This window comes from Hippopotamus amphibius, chromosome 12 (assembly GCF_030028045.1).
Source record: "Hippopotamus amphibius kiboko isolate mHipAmp2 chromosome 12, mHipAmp2.hap2, whole genome shotgun sequence".
NCBI lineage: Eukaryota > Metazoa > Chordata > Mammalia > Artiodactyla > Hippopotamidae > Hippopotamus > Hippopotamus amphibius.
Genome location: NC_080197.1, coordinates 17,010,552 through 17,027,493, shown reverse-complemented (window position 1 = coordinate 17,027,493; position 16,942 = coordinate 17,010,552). Strand labels below are relative to the sequence as shown.

The window sequence follows — 16,942 nt, the reverse complement described above, 5'->3', positions numbered from 1 at the left end:
CTAGAGATGGATCTGCACTGCAGCCCCTCCCTCCTCTCTGCGGTCCCACTCTACACCCCTTCTGGAGACGGGAGGAGAGGGGCTCTCCCTGGGGTGACTGCTGGGACTATGGAAACACCCAGGGGACCTGGCAGAGAGCTCCCCGGTCCGGGCTCTCTGGTTCCTCTTTCAGCAACACCAGAAGGCATCACTGAAGCAAGAGGAAGCAGAGTTATAATAATAAAAATGACAACTGCCGCGACTGAGTCACGGCTGTGTGCCAGGTATCGTGGCTGGTACTTGACGTGGACTCTCTTGTTTTACCCTCACAACACCCTCACCAGGAAGTGCTCTGTTAATTCCCACCATATTCCACCGTTGGGGAAACCGAGGTTCAGGGAAGTGGCCTGTTGAAAGAAGAAGTGTTATCTGACCCCAAAACCCATGCTCCTGATCACTAAATGATGTCTGTGCCTCTGTTTCTCCACCTGGGAAATGGAGAAAGTGATGAGATTTGAAAACAGGGGCTGAGGAAAGGGGCTGGAGATGTTTAGGCCAGAGAGGACTCTCAGAGGCGTCAGAATCCCCATCTTCGCATCTCCGCAGGGACATCCGGGGCAGGCATTGCTAACCGCTCACCAAATACCCATTCTCTCCTTCTTTCCTCCTAACAGAAGCCTAATCTTGTTCAGGGAAGCAATGTGTCCAGCTAAATACATTCACCTTCCCAGATTCCTTGCATCCAGGGAAGGCCATGTGACCCACTCTGGAGAAGGAGATGTAAGTCCCCGGTGGGCTTCCTTCCCTGTCAAGGGAAACTGTTGCATTCCAACCTCTGCCCAGGGACGTGGAGGTAAAGCTAGTGGGGCTGTGGCCACCTTTGAGTACAAGGACAGAAGCCACATTCTAAGGAGAGCAGGAGAGAAAGACAGAGGGAGGTGGGTCCCCGAGGGTATCTTGGAGCTGCCACGTCATCCTTGCTCTGCCTCTCTGATCTTCTGTGAGAAGATAAGCCCAATGCTTAAGACAGGTTCTGTGACCTGGAGCTGAACACGTTTTTTAACCCATACAGTCCCCGAGGGCAGAACCGGGACCAATGAATGGAGCGACAGAGAAACAGAGCATTCTCCTGGTTTGAGCAAATCTAAAAGCCAAAGCCAAAGCCAAAGCCAAAGCTGTCCAAAGCTGGACTGTACCGGCTCAAGAGGTGGTGAGTTTCTTACACCTGGAGACACAGAAGCAGTGACCAAAGGGCCGTTTGGCAAAAATGATGGGAAAGGCATTCTGACATTGACCGGGGCTGGACCAAATGGCCTTGCATGCTTTATCATACCCACTTTGAGAGGTGAGGGAAGGACCCCAGATGTGTGCCCAGTTATGTATGGGCAAGGTTGTTGCCCTACAATGACCTGCAAGGCCCCACCAAGGCAAATGTCTACAATACTTTCAAGAATGAGGGAAACTGTCTACGTCTGTGCCTGTCCAACATGGTAGCCGTGGGCCCTTGACATGTGGCTACTACAACTGAAGAATGGCACTTTTAATTTATTTAATTTTAATTCATTCCCATTTAAATTACCACATGTGACTAGTGGCTCCCACATTGGCAGAGTGACCTGTCCTCGCCCCACCCCTGCACTCTCTCCAGCCTCTTATACTACTGTCTTCTCTCAGTTCATGTCAGCCATGCTGGTCTCCTTGCTGCTTCTAGAACATTCCAGGCACATGCCCGCCTTGGAGATGTTTCCTGGCTCTGACCTCTGCTGGGATGCTCTTCTCCCAGGTATCCCATTGGCTAATTGATTCAAGTCCTTCACGTCACATATTTAGAAAGGCAACTTGCCCCCTACCACATGCTATAAAATTTATTTATTAGGTCTGCTGTGCTGTCTCCCCAGCTAGAATGTCAACTTCATGCAGGCCAGAATCTTGAGGTTTTCTTCCCCAAGAACCTAGAACACTCCTTAGCACACAGCAGGTGCTCAATACACATTTGTTGAATGTGACTGAAGGATTAACTGAGTCAACTGGAGGATGCCTCCCCTTACGAGATGTTGGAGACCTAACATCAGTCAGTCAGCAATGCCTCCTGAGCCTCACATATGTGCTGGGTGCTGTGCCAGGGGCTGGGACCTGGCAGTGAACACAGCTGACAGGGTCCCCATCCTCTGGGAGTGAACAAAGTAGCTGGGAAGACAGAATAAGTAAGAACAATGGTGGGGAGACTTCCCTGATGGTCCAGTGGTTAAGAATCTTCCTTCCAACGCAGGGGACATGGGTTTCATCCCTGGTCAGGGAACTAAGATCCCACATGCTCTGGGGCAACTAAGCCCGTGCGCCACAGCTAGAGAGAATAACGAGAAGCCTATGAGCAGCAGCAAGAGATCCTGCATGCCGCAACGAAGATCTCGCATGCCTCAACTAAGATCCAATGCAGCCAAATAAATAAATATTAAAAACAAAAAACAAAAAAAACAATGATGGGGGTGGCAGTTGAGGCCAGGGCACACAGGAAACATATAACAGGGAACCCAGACTAGGAAAGAGCTCAGAGCTTCCCTGAGGAAGAAACATTTGAGCTGGGTGAGGCCTGATAAACGAGAAGGTGTTAGTAAGGTCAAGAGTAAGGGAAAAGCATTTTAGACACATGGAACAGCAGGTGCTAAGGACCATCGGCAGGAAAGAGGTTGGCCCTTTGGAGGAACTGAGGCTGGAGGTGAGTGATGGGGAGAGTGGTGTGAGATAGGGCTGGTGGGTTTAGCTAGAGCCAGAAATGAAGGGTCTTGGGGGCCAAAGCAGGGAATCTGAAACTTCTCCTAAGGGCAGACACCCCTGATGCCCACATCACATCCTGTCAGTATACCCCCAATTTCACCCACTGCTTTGTAGGACAGTTCCACTACGGGAAGATGTCCCTGGCACTGCCAATGTCCCACCCAAGCTTCCAATGTTCTGCCCAGAGCCTGCTCTCAATGCTGCAGGAGGCCCCTTCACCCCCACCCCAAGTGCAAGCACCCCTGGAAGTATGGGGGATTCATGCCCCCAGAGAAATCTTCAATGAATAGGGGACCGGAGTCAGTGGATAATGCTTTGTCCACCTACCACCCCGCCACCAACACCTCCTCCAGTTGCATAATCTTGGGAATGTTCTGTACCAAGATCCCAGCCCAACCCAGTCCCTGTGGCTGCCGCAATGACTCCATAACATGCATTTATACTGGCTTTTCCTTCTTCCCTGTCTCACTTTACCCATCCACTTCCTCTCACCTCCTCTTTCCTGGCATCACTTCCCAAATCAACTTCCTGCACCCAAATCCTTGTCTCAGGCTCTGCTTTCAGAGGAAACCAAACTGAGACTCCATACAGGTTGTGCTTACCAGACTGGCGTGGTCAGGCTTGCATTTTAAAATCTCACTCCAGTTATTGTGTGAAGAGTTGAGGGCAGGAAGAGCTGATACGGGGCCCTTACAGTGGGGCAGTGAGAGGGGCTGGTGGCCAGCTCTGGGCTGGAGAGAAGAGGCTGGAGATTCTAAGGGGCCCTTGGTTGCCCCTCAGGCCCAGAGGCCCAGTGGCAAGGCGGGGTGATGTAGAGGCTTGGCCCTAGCCTGCCTGTCTGTGAGTACCAGCCTCGCCAATTTCCATCCTGCAAGCCTGGCCTGGCTCCAGAGACCTGTTGCAAAGGTGCTATTTTTAGAGAGCTGGGTGTTTACTTGAAGGATTTGAAGACTGGACTTTATTTTTAACTGCTTTCCCAGTGGCAGGGACTCGCTGGTGTGAACTTAGGAAGTCAAGTGGAAGTTGGACTGGGCTTTGGAAACCCAGGGGAGTGAAATAGCCTGCACTTGGGGAAGAAGGAAGCTTGGAGGAAATGCTTGCTGGTCTCTCCGAGTTCCACTCTCCTGACTCTCCGGGTAAGAAGAATGATGATAAAACTGGCCTCTCCTTACTAAGCACTGAGACTGCATAAAATGGTCTACACACAGCATCTCATTTAGTCCTCATCACAACCTGTGAGGCCAGGCTGTTACTGTCCCCATTCTACAGACAAGGAACGTGAGGCTCAGGAAGGACCAAGGGCACGAGGCCGGCAAGAAATAGAGAGGGATTCAAACCTCAGTTTCTCTGTCTCCCCATGCTTTCAACCACTCTGCCGTACAAAAGGATGGCCAGGCACCAAGGTCAAGGCACGAAATATCAAACTGGCAAGCTAGTAACCTGAAATGTTAGAGCTCAAAGACTTTCTCTTCCAACAGTGGTTAAGGGGGTAGAGTCCAGATCAGAGAATTCAAAGCCTTCCTGTGTCAGTTATTTGGGGACTTTGGGCTAATTTCCTCATCTGTGAAATGGGTGAATATAATAGATAGCACCTTCTCAAGAGGATTAAGTGAGGTGATGCATATAAAGAGAATTAGCACACAGCCTGGTACCCGGTAGTGAGAACAGGGCCCTGACCTGTGCCTGGGCCCATCCTAAGCGCTTGATCCTCTCATATGCTCCACAAGACTTGTCCTCTCATGATCCCCATCTTAAAGATGAAGAAATAGAGGGACAGAAAGTTTAGGGGGAAGTCACGTGCCCATGAGGCTAGCAAGTGTCCAGCACTAGAACCCAGGCGGCTGACCCTGAGTCCAAGCCCTCAAGCGCTTATGCTATGGTCACCACTATTATTCACATTGTTATTGTTATCCCAATGTCCTCTGACCAGGTCCTTCTGGTGATGCCCCCTGAGTCCCTGGCGCTGCTGTGCTCAGCTCAGGTGCCACCATCAGGGCCACGCACTGGCTTCCCATGGTCAGACCATCCACTGGGACATTAGGAAACCCTGGCATTGGAGGAAAGGGGAATTTTTCTCCAAAAGGTGCAGGCTGGTGGCCTGTCTGTTTTCTGACTGCTATTTAGGCTGAAAAATCAAGCTGGAAATGTTCTGAAGCCAGGCTGAAAGCACAGTTCACAGAGCTGGGGGTGGGGGAGACAAAATGTTCCTTTCCACCTCCCAGAGCCCTGTCCTCTTCCTGGTTGATCTATTCAATGTGACCCAGAAACCCACTGAGGTTTCACAAGAGCCTCCCACACTCTGCCCTTTGGCCACACTCCTCTCTCTGGGTTGCCGTCCCTTTCTAGGCCTCAGTTTCTCCATCTGTGAAATGAGCACATTGGACCATGTCCTCTGACCGGCTTTTTCTGAGGACTGATGGGAGTGATGCTGAGTCTTTTCTCTGCCGCTCCACTCTCCAATCTCGGAAGGCCTGGCTCCCCCAAACACACTGCCCCATCGTCTGAACATCTGCCTGCTGCCAGGGACGCAGGCAGGCTCTTCTCTCTTCCCAGACCACTCAGCTCAGAGGCCAGCCTTAGAGTCACAGCTGCCTCATGTATATCATGAGAACCCAGCTCTGACAACTCAGGAAATTCCATTCATCCTGGTCTTCGGTCTCTGGGAGCAAAGGGATTTTGTCCATCTGGAGGGATGTGATGGGGGGCAGGACCCCAGGGCTGGGGGGCCTTTCCAACATTTCGAGGCCACCCCCTGGGAGTTTAATCCCTCTTGATGGAATCCCATACCCAGGAATCTCTGGAGGTGAGCCAGAAACAGAACAAGGGAAAACTTTCACCCTTGTGGGCAGGCAGTCGATGGTGATCACTGAGCTCATGGAATACCTGGCTGTTCTCAAACAACTTGGAAAAGATGCAAAAGACTGATACTCATGGTGCTGGTGATGGTGTGAGGAAAACTGCTCTCCTGTACATTGTTGGCTGGGGGTTATAAATTTGGTGCAACTCTTTTGGAGACTAACTGCGGTTCTGATAATAATTAAAATGCACATTCTTTTTGACTCAGCAATTCTACTTCTAAGAGTTTAACCCATAAAAGTGCATCTGTGCAAGCAAGGACAGGCAGAGACATCAGGGAACCCCAGCAGGCTAATAACTTGGCACGCCTTGCAATTATTCTTAAATATCTATTGAACATACATGGTGGGGTGGGGGGCGGGGCAGTGGGACCTTAGACAGGGGTGATTTGGATTTTTGCATGTGGTACTCTAGGGTACCACAGACCTTGTCAGGGGAGAGACCACTGAATTTACATTTTGACTGTGAACATCATGAGTCAGTCCCTTGCAAAAACCTGGGTTAATGGCATTATATTTCTAATGCATTCCAGTGATGCTCAAATATCCCTGATAGGATAAGGTATCTGGCTGAACCATCCCTTTAACCAGCTCCAGGAACAAGAATATGGGTCCAAGGATGTTCACTGCAGCCCTGTTTGTTATTGTGAAAACATGAAATAATTTCAATCTCCATCAAGAGAGATCTGGATAAATAAATCATGGTACATCCAAACTGTGGAATATTATGCAGTTGTTAAAAAGATTAAGGCAGTATGTGCATAAGATGAAAAGATCTAAAAACATATTAAATTTAAAAGCAAGCTAAAGAACACTATGTAGGTAGCTCCAGTTGTGGAAAACAAAACCAAAAAACACAAACCAGGAGAGGTAAATGGAAGGATGCTGTAAGTGAACTGTTAACAATGGTTACTTCAGAGGTGCAACAGTGGTAGAAGTAGAAAAGAAGTTCTATTACTTTCTATCTTCTGCTATTCGGAATCTCCTTAAATTTTATCAAGTATGCTGTTCTGAACAATATAAAAAAAGAAGAAAAAGAAATGAAAAGAAAAGAAAAAAGAAAAAGAGGAAAGAGAGAAGTTCACTGTATCTGACGTGGCAGAAACGGTCCTGGATGAGATCACAGACTCTAGGGCCAGAATTATAGTTCTATCACTTACTAGCTATGTGACTTGGAGCATGTTTTAACAATCTCTATGTGCCACAGTTAGAATTAGATGAGTGACTTTAACTAAGCATTTAGAACAGTGCCTGATGCAAAGTAAGTTCAAAACTCCTTAACCTGGTGCTCAAAGCTGTCCTCACCTGGCCCAAGGCTGCCTTCCCAGCCTCATCTCTAATCTCTTTCCCTACCCACAACAGCCCTGCCAACGACTCATGGCTCCCAAAATAAACCACGCACATTCTTACCTCCACGGCTTTACCTGGAATGACCCTTCTCTCCCTCATCTCCATCTGGCAAACTCCTAAGCAGAGTCACCCGTCGCCTGCAGGGAATCTCCCAGACCACCTCAGGGGCAGTTCATTACTCTTTGCTCACTTGTCCTTCTAACCCACCACTGACTGTGTCAAATCCCAGTCTGTCTTGGCCACTAGGCTGTGAGACCCCAGAGGATGCTGGCCATGCTGAGCCACTGGGTGTCCAGCGCCCGAGCACAAGCCTGGCCCAGAGTAAGCACTAATCAACGTTTGTGAAAGAAAACCTGCCAAAGGTCAGATCACCCCTGGCTCTGGGGTCTCAACTCCCAGCTCTGCTATTACTTAGAGGAATGAAATTGTTTGAGATACTTAACCTGTCTGTGCCTCTGTTTCCTCATCTGAAAAATGGGAATAACAGTACCTCCCTCATAGGGGTGTTTTGAGGATTAAGTGAGTTAATATACGTAAGGTACTTAGAATCCTTCTGGCTCCTAGAAATAAGGACTACATGGATTCTTGGTACATAAACAGTCTGGAACATGGGAAATTACCTGGACCTACCTGGACCGGTCCCTCTTCCCCCAGGATGGTCTGCACACCTTGGGGGTGCTGGCAATGGGTGCTGGCAGATGTGAAGTCACAGCTTGAAATAGCACCAGATCCATTCTTCTTGTTAGTCAAGGACAAACCTCAGTCAGGTGCCTATAGGCCTCTCAGACCTGTCAATCTCTTGTCAGTGTCTCTTTTTAGCAAAAAGAGAGCAGACTTCAGGTTTAGTATCTTTGGCATTAATAGTTTGACCTCAGACTTGAATAACATCATTCTGTTTTCAGAACTTCCCGTGATATGGGTCTCTAGTCAAAAGTCTTCCTTTTCAGTCACTACGTATTTTGAAGTTGATTTAAAGATAGAAATTAAATTGGAAAACAGAGGTGATACGTGGATGTAGCAACAATTGGGATGGTGGCATGCAGAAGATGCAAGTTTGGGAAGCAGTTGTAGGGACTGTGAGAGAAGACAGGGGCTTCCCTCTGGGCAATATTATTCTCAATGGAGACTCAGATCAGTACAAAATGATTCATTATGACAGCATGTACCTCCTTGCAGGCCTTCAAGCAAAGGCCCTTTATGTGGGCTATCTCTTTTACTCTCTGCAACAATACTTTGAAAGAGAATTAGTATAATTCCTATTTGACTGCCAGGGAAAGTGAGGCACAGGGAGGTGAGATAACTTGCTTAAGGTCACACAGCTTGTAAGAAGCTGAACCAGATTCAAATCTGGGTCCATCCAATGCCACAGCTCAAGCTCCTAGCTGCTCACCTGAGAAATTCACCTCCCAGCAACTCACAAAGCCACCTCTAACCCTGCACTCAACTTGGGAATTTCCAAGGTCAGTCTAGGGGTAGGGAAGAATGGGGGTGAAGAGGTGGAGGAGCAGAAGACAGACCAGTTCATGGAGCCCTGTCTTCAGGGCCACCCTGATGCCACCCTGGTCCAAAACATGAGATGTTCCAAACCTCACACCCTGGAGCAGCTGAGAGCTCCTGCAGGCCAGCCCCTGCCTCTGCTGCAGAGGCACAATGACAACAATAACAACAAGAATCCCAGACAATGACAACAGCAGCTCACATTTATCGAGTGCTTCCTGCTTCCTGCCCTGCGCTGAGTGTGCTGCGTATACAGTGTCTGATTTAACCCTCGTGAAAACAGTTTGAGGTAGATATCATTATTCTCCTTTCAGACATGAGAGAACTGAAGTCTGGAGAGAAGACGAGAAACAGCCAGCAAGAGGCAGAGCCAAAGCCCCACTCCCTGTGCTCCTTCCAGAAGGGAGCCATTTATCAGGGTGTTGGCATGACAACCAGAAAAGTTTAGCCACCTCCCCACACATCCCAGCTTCCCTCCACAGCCCAGGATCCATGCCCTTAAAAGGCGTTACAAAAAGAGTTCAAAATCAGAGACCATGAAGCTAGTTCCCCCTTGATCACTTAGTGACTACGGGGCATCCCTTTGTCCCTTTCTGTACCTCAGTTTCCCCATCTGGTCAGTGAAGGAGTTGGACTATCTCCTTAGGGTCCTGAATGGGTCTAGAGCAACACTGTTCAAGAAAAATATAAAGTGAGACACATATGTTTTTTACTTTTCTAGTAGCCATGCTCAGAAAAATCTAAAAGAAACAAGTGAAATTAATTACCATAATACATTTCCTCTAACCCACTCTACCTAAAATATAATCATTTCAACCTGTTATCAATATAAAAAATCATTACTAGGTTACTTCGCGTTCTTTTCTTACTAAGTCTTTGAAAGCCAGGGTCTGTTTCAACTTATAGCACATCTCAATTCACATCAGCCACATTTCAAGAGCTCCATGGACACATGTGGCTGGTGGCTACCTGACTGGACAGCACAGATCTAGATTTCAATCCACAGCCCATTTTTGGGGATGAGACATCTCAGTTTTCTCCCTTCTCCCTGGGAAAGCTTTCCTGATCCTAGACTTTGAGAGGACATGTTCCATGGAAGCCCAGGGCAAGGAGTCTGAGGCCACAGTGGAGAGAAACCCCAGGGCTGCCTGGGCCGAGGAGGCTGGTGGGAAGGCTTTCTGTTCTCTGCATCCTGATTATTCACCGAAGCCCCTGGGAGAGAGACAACCCTGTTTTTCCTCCTAACCCAAGGATTCCCTTAATTGGAAATTCAATCTGAGCTTAAAACCAAGCCAGGCAGCTGCCCCCCACATGCCACCAGCCCCGTGGGCATCTAGGATGAGGAATCCAAATCTCCCCTGCACTCCCCTCCCAGTGGCACCGTGTGGAGGAAACTGGCACCACCTTCTCACTCCAGAGACTCAGTGCCCAGCTGGGGGGCTGACAGACTTCTTAGAAGGAGCTCAACATCTTCATGTTCAAGGGCACAGCCTTGGCAGGAAGGACAGGGGAAGCAAGGGGGCAGAGAGGGGCAAGATTTTGCCCCCAGCAGGCGAGAGCTTGGGGAAATCCCTCCATCTCGCCAAGCTTCGATTTCCTCACTTTTAAAAGTGAACATGTTAAATGATGGCAATGACTGCTTTTACTGCTGGCTGCTCTGTGCCAGGTATTTTACAAGCATTAGCTCATCTACTCCCCAGAACAACCCTAGGAAGGAAAAAGATCCAGGGTTCAGAGTGGTGGGGCAATTTGGGCAAGGTCACACAGCAGTTCGGTAGAAGAGCCAGAATCCTAATTCATGGTCTTCGAAATCAAGAGCTCTTACCTATTCTAAGCTCTGCCGTGTCCCAGGGTGGCCCAGGACAGTCCTGGCTTATGCTTGCTGTAACCACGTACACTCGGCATAATAATTTTATATGTTCCCTTTGGAAGAAGAGACAAATCTTCCATACAGAAGGATTCCAAATAATGTATGTGGATATTTCCCCCTCCAAAAGGTAGAACTTAATTCCAGACACTTCCCCGTCCTGAGTGTGGGCTGAACTTGATGTCTGCATTCCAAAGATTAAATTAGGGAGAGGGGAAAATGGTAACTCGACAGCAGAGAAAGCTGGCAGACACCACCTTAAAGTCTGGAGTTCAGGTTACAGTAAGGTATGAATGTTGGCTTTGATGAATGTACTATTGTAATGAAAGAGGTTAACAGAGGAATCTGGGCGGAGAGTATATGGGAACTCTCTGTACTATCTTTCCAACTTTTCTGTAAATCTAAAATTAGTCCAACATAAAAGTGTTATTTTTTAAAAGTGTCCCCTTTTACTCATAAAAATGTCCAAGTTTGGACAATAAATTACGACTGCCCGAACATAAGCCTGACTGCCCCTAACCAAGAAATCTTAAGAAATTACCCATATCTTCTTTATGGCATAACGATACTAACTACTCACACGTTCATGGAAATTTAAAGTTTACAAACTTAAGAGTGGGAAAATGTGCTGGTTAAAGCTTTGGAATCAGAAAGCCAGGGGCTGAAGCCCTGGTTCTCTCGCTTGCCAGGTGGTCTAAGTTTATGCTCCCATAAACTTTCTACACACTACTCTCCATCTCAGAGGGGTCCCCAACCCCCCAGGCTGCAGATCGCTACCAGTCCTCAGCCTGTGAGGAACCCAGCCACATAGGCAGGGGGTAAAGCAGCAGGTGAGCGAGTGAAGCTTCATGGCTTGCAATACCACCTGAACCATCCCTGCCCCTCACAGCGTCCGGGGAAAAGTTGTCTTCCACGAAACTGGTCCCTGGTGCCAAAAAGGTTGGGGACCGCTGGTCTAAAACATACTGTCTTCTTCTCTGGGCCCCAGTTTCCACATTCGCGAAATGAATTCACTGAAGGACGATAATGACTAATGATATTTACGGAGGCCTTGCTAGGTGTCTAGCACTGTAATGGATACTGTGATGTGCTACACAGGTTCCCCTTCAGGACCAAGGATGTATTTCTCCCCTCCCCCTACCCCCACCCCAGCTCAGAGTGCTGCCTGCTGTCAGTCCTGTCCAGGGACTGCCCTTGGCTGAGAAGAGCCGTCCAGCCCCAGGTCATGCCCCTTTCTTGAGGTTAGCTTGCATCCAGTGAAGAGGGTGTAAAGATCCAGCTCCCTCACTTCAAGGTGGGAGAACTCTAAAGGTCATCTCCAGGGCAGGGCACCCCTTGTAGTCGGCTGACGCACTATGGAGACCGCACCGCCGCCGGGCATCTCCCTCTGCTCAATCCTGCTTCCTTCCCCGCCCCACAGGTGTTGATCTTGAGGGTGCTCCCATAAACTTCCTGCACACGACTCTCCATCTCAGAGTCGGCTTCCGAGGGAACTCATCCCATGACAGCACTGTGAACCACTGGACTTGCACTATGTTTCTTAACTCTTAGACCAACCCCCATTTTTATAAATGAGACAACTGAGGATGATTTAGCCAAGAACATACAACTAAGCAACGGTGGCGCCACAGATGGGGAAATGGAAGTTCAGACGGGCAAACTGACTTGCCCAGGTCTGAGCTGAAAGACGGTAGCGTCAAGATCTGGCCCTCGGTCTGCCTAACCCTGAAGACCACAGTGCAAAAGCCTCCAGTCCAGGCTATTTCGAACCACCAGCAGGATTGCTATAGGCCCTGGGACAGGCTAGTACCACTTGCCACTGTCCTGCCACACCCTCTGCTGTCCCCGCAGCTCAGCCACACGTGCAAAACGGGAATAATAACAGTACCTACCTCCTTACGATCTTGTAAAGATTAAATGAGTTAATATACAAAAAGATCTCAGAATGGTGATTGGCTCATAGGAAGCCCTTTATCAGTGGTAGGTTAAAAACTAACCACATAAGCAGCATAAAGCTGCGACTGTGAGATGTTCTAAGATGACATCCATGCAGCCGAGGGAGAGTCGGCCTGTGACGGGGGGTTGGGCCTCGTCAGCTCTCAAAGGGGTCAGGCTTGACCTGAGCTCTGAAGGAGGAATAGAAATTAAACGGGCGGTAAGAGGAAGGAAGAGCAGTCCAGGCAAAGGAACCAGCAGGAACAAAAGCCCTCTGACAGTAAGAACTAGAGAAGGATGATAAAAGGCTAGTGTGACTGGTACAGAGAAAAAAAACCCAGGTGCAAGGAAAGAGTGGTAGAAAATGAGGCTGGATAGGAGCATAGGAACCACCTACTACCTGGCCACTCGCTACCTGGGTGATTTGGGACAAGTCACCTTATCTCTCGGAGCCTCATTTAGCTCCTCTGTAAAATGGAAATAAAAATAGTACCAATATTACAAAGCTGTTAAGGAGACTGAATGAATCATCACTTGTAAACCACTTAAAATAGTGCCATGTACACAGCAGATGCTATAAATCTTGGAAAGCAACATAAGAACTTTTTCTGAAGTACAATGAGAAGACATAGAGGGGCTCGAATATGGATGAAAGGGTAGGTACTGAATGGATGGAGGGTGGATGGATGCAGGGCTGGTGGATGGCTGGCTGGAGGTGGTTTACTGAACAGAAGGGTGGACGGATTGTTGGATCTAAGTATGGTTGGGTGAATGAAGGTGGTTGGGTGAATGGATGCATGGTTGAATAGGATGGCTGGTGGTTCAGTGGATGGCAGAAGTTAAGCAAATGTGGGTGCTGGGGATGAGTGGATGGATGGGTGGTTGAATGCGTGTCTGGGTGATTGGATGAATGGTTGGGTAGATGGATGGGTGGGTGACTGTATGGCTGAGTGGGTGTAAAGATGGAAAGTTGAATGGGTGGATGAAGAAGTGATTGGGTGGATGAAGAAGTGGTTGGGTGGATAGGCGGTGGTTCAGGTGGATGTTAGGTTGAGTAGCCGGAGGGGGCCGGATGGTTAGAGGAGCTGGGTGAACGGAGGAGTTGGGTGAATGGATGAATGACTGGGTGCTTGGATGGGTGACTGGGTGGTTGAGTGGATGTATGAGTGGATGTATGAGTGTAACCAGGCCGCTGAATGAGTAAACAGGAAGTTAAGCGGCTGGGTGGGTGGGGTGGATACCTGGGTAGGGAGATGGTTGTTCCCGTTGATATTGTAAAGGCTGGGTGAATGTAAGGCTTAAGTGAAGGGAGGGGTCGGGTGAATGGGTGGATGGGAGTAACTGAGTGTAGGGATGGATGGATGATGGATGGCTGTCTAGACGATGGATGGGTGAACAGGTAACATGAGATCCCGAAGCACCTCCCATGAAGCCTCTGTATAGAGTCCTTTATATAGAATCACGGGGTAGCCCCTGATGGAGAAAGAAGCCGGAGCAGGACTGCCCTGGCCCAGGACCCCTTCCCGGAGTGGGGCACAGCCCATCTGCGCCCGCCCCGGAGTCCTACCTGGAGGCGGCGATCTCGGCCTTCTGGCGCGCGATGGCGGCGGCGCGCTGGGCGCCCTCCACGCTGTGCTCCACTTTCTGGCGGACCTTGCTGCTCTTGAGCTGCAGCACGCGGCGCTTGGTGCCCTTGACCAGCACGTTGTGGCGGTACTTGCCCTCCTCGCGGTGGCCGTCGGGCAGCGTGGTGCAGCCGTAGCCGTGGCGCAGGTTGTCCAGCCACTCGCCCTCATAGCGGAGGCCGCTGGAGCGCTCGCTCACGCCAAAGCCCGAGCGCTTGTCGTTCTTCCACTCGCCCATGTAGGTCTCGGTGGTGGTGGCGTCGATGTCGGCCTCGAAGGGCGCGGCCTCGTCGGCGCCCTCGGCGCCCTCGCCCAGGCTGGCGGTGGACGCGGCGTCGCTGGCGCCCGAGCTGAGGTCGCTCTTGAGGAAGCTGACGCGGCTGCGCTGGCTGCCCAAGGACGCGCGCGACTCGGCGCGGCGCAGCCTCCCCAGCAGCGCGCCCCGCTGGAACAGGCCGCCGCCCTTGGCCGCGCGCGCCGCCGCCTCGGCGTTGGCCAGGAGGCTGAGCGCGAAGCCGCCGCGCGGGATGGCCGGCCCGGGCAGCGTGGGGCCGTCGGCGGCCGGAGAGGAGGGCGAGTCCGGGGCCACCGTGCCGTTGCTGTGCTCGCTGCGCAGGGACGAGAGCGACGTGCGCAGCGGCGAGCGCACCACCACGGCCATCCCGTAGGGCACGCTCTGGCGCACGCCGTAGCCGTGGCGCATGCCGTTGGTGAACTGGCCTTGGTACGTCCCTGCGGGGGCGAGGAGAGGGCGGTCAGCGGGGCGGCCCCACGGGGACCCCGGGGGGTGCCGGGGTGGGAAGTGGGGCAGGCCGTCGCGGGGCAGGGAGGGCGGAGGGACCGAAGCCGGCCAGGCTCCGAGTGTGTGAGGTCGCGTGAGTGTATCAGAACAGACGCGTGCAAGTCAGGAGTTCGTGCAGCGCTGTGGACATGTCCGTCGGTGAGAACGTGGCAAGGTCATGAACGTGCAAGATGGAGTGAGGTGGTGTGATGCAGAGCGTCTGTGGGTGAAGTTGTGCGAGGAGGTGAGGCCCGAGGAGTGTGCGGGGTTAAACGAGTGTGCCTGGACACCAGCAGACAGGCCAGAAGGGGTTTGCGTGACGGTGTGAGTATTCCTGTTGGTAGAAACATGCCGGGGTCTCTCGTGTGCAAAATAGGGTGAGGTTGAGTGAGTCCGTTTTAAGTGTGAAGTTGTGTGAGCAGGTGAGGCTCTGTGAGTGTGAAATTGGGTGCGCACAGATTTAGAATGACGCAAGAGAAAATGAATGTGTGGGACCACGAGTGGGTATGACAGTGAGTTTATGCAGGAGCATGGATATTGTGCAAGGCAGTGTGTGCACTGAAGGTGACCAAGATCGTGTGAGCATGTCATCATGGGATGTCTGTAAGGTTATGAGAGCATTTGAGGTCTTAAGTGTGCGAGGAAAGGCAAAGTTGAGTGAGGGTGCAAGACTGTCAGAGGATCAAAGAGTGCAAACTTGTGAGCAGGCAAGGCTCTGTCGGTTCGTGAGGTTAAATGTGTGTGCACGGTCATCCTAGTGTACAAGGTGACGTGAAAGTCCAGGGTCATGAATGGATAAGACGGTGAGTTTGCATAGTGGTGTGAATGTTGGAGGGCACAGGTGAGTGTGTATTTGTACAAGGCCATGTATAGAGAAGACTCTTAGGGGCGTGCATATTGGTATCTTTTGACTACATGAGCTCATGAGTGTATAATGCAGTGTGTACACGCTGGAGTGAGTGCCCAGTGGAGGTGACGTTATGGGTATGTGTGAGGTCTGAGTATGAAAGGCCATCTGAGTGTCAAAGCACAAAGTAATCTGAGACACTTGAGGCTGAGTGTGTGAGGCTGTGCGCATTAGTGAAGCTGAGACCGTGTAAGACTACATGTATGCAGGATAGTGGTGTGTACAAGGAGCTATTAGCAAGAACGCCTTGCGTGTCCGTGAGTGTGAACAAGTGAGCTCCTGGGAACTGGAATCTGTGCTTGTGACCACGACGTGAATAGAGAGGCAGCACAGAGTAATGATTAGGAGCACAGACTCCAGAGCCAGGCTGCTGGGTCCAAATCCAGCCTCTGCCCTTGCTAGCTGTGTAACCTTGGGCAGGTGACTTAACCTCTCACCTGTCCAACAGGTAACAGTTGCCTCTTACCTTGTTGGAGGTTTAAATGAGTTAATATCTCTGAAAAACTATGAAGGAAAAGATATGTGTGACGTGATTCTACAAAGATGTGCTAGAGTGTGATGTCACCTGAGTTGTATAAACAAGCTGATACAAAGGTGACAAAATATCTTCATATTCCACCCTCATCCTAACAGGCTGTGCTTCCCGGGGCTCCGTCCAAAACCTCCTCCCCATCCTGCCTGGGTGATTGCATCATCTGGTGTTTTTATAACTGCCACCTATGTCCTGCTGATTCTCCCGAATATACCCCCAGATTCTTCCCCTCTGCAGCTCCACGTGTCATCTTGCAGAGGGATGCCCCCAGATGTTACTCAGCATCTCCAACTCATCACCTCCCTGCACCTCCACACACACCTGCTCTACCTTCTTGGTCTTTCTCTCCCCAGCACCACCACTAAAAGCCATTTCTCTGCCTTCACCTTTGTGTGTTTAGAATATAAAACAGTGCCTGACACATCATGTTCGCTGAAGTGAGGGGGAAATTCAGAGCCTTTGTTTTAAACACAAGCTGATATGCTGCCCTGGTTAACCAAAAAACTAAATGTCTTCCCAACAAATACCCAGGATGGCTAGTAAGGGACTCCTAAGGTCAACCCAACAGACGAGTTCCCATTCGGACCTTTGCACTGGCTGCTTGCTCTGCCTGGAACTCTTTTCCTCCCAATATCCTTCAAGTGTCTGCTCAGTGAGGCCTACCTGACCACCCTATTTAAAACTGCAATCTGCCTGTGTCCCCACAAGCACCAAGATATCCATGATCTACTTTTATTTTTTTTCTATAGCATTTATCACCTTCTAGCATACCATATGACTTATTTATTTATTATTGCTTTATTGCTTTTCTTCCCCTGCTAGAATGGAAGCCTCATGGG

The 16,942-nt window shown here is 50.2% G+C and overlaps 1 protein-coding gene across 1 annotated transcript in view; it reads right to left on the bottom strand.

Moving 5' to 3' along the window:
• Window positions 1–16,942, bottom strand: part of JPH2 (junctophilin 2) — a 67,319-nt gene that overhangs the window by 25,847 nt on the left and 24,530 nt on the right. Inside the window, exon 2 of the mRNA XM_057702548.1 lies at window positions 13,826–14,615. Coding sequence (XP_057558531.1) covers window positions 13,826–14,615 — 790 coding nt within the window. The remainder of the gene's footprint in view (window positions 1–13,825; window positions 14,616–16,942) is intronic.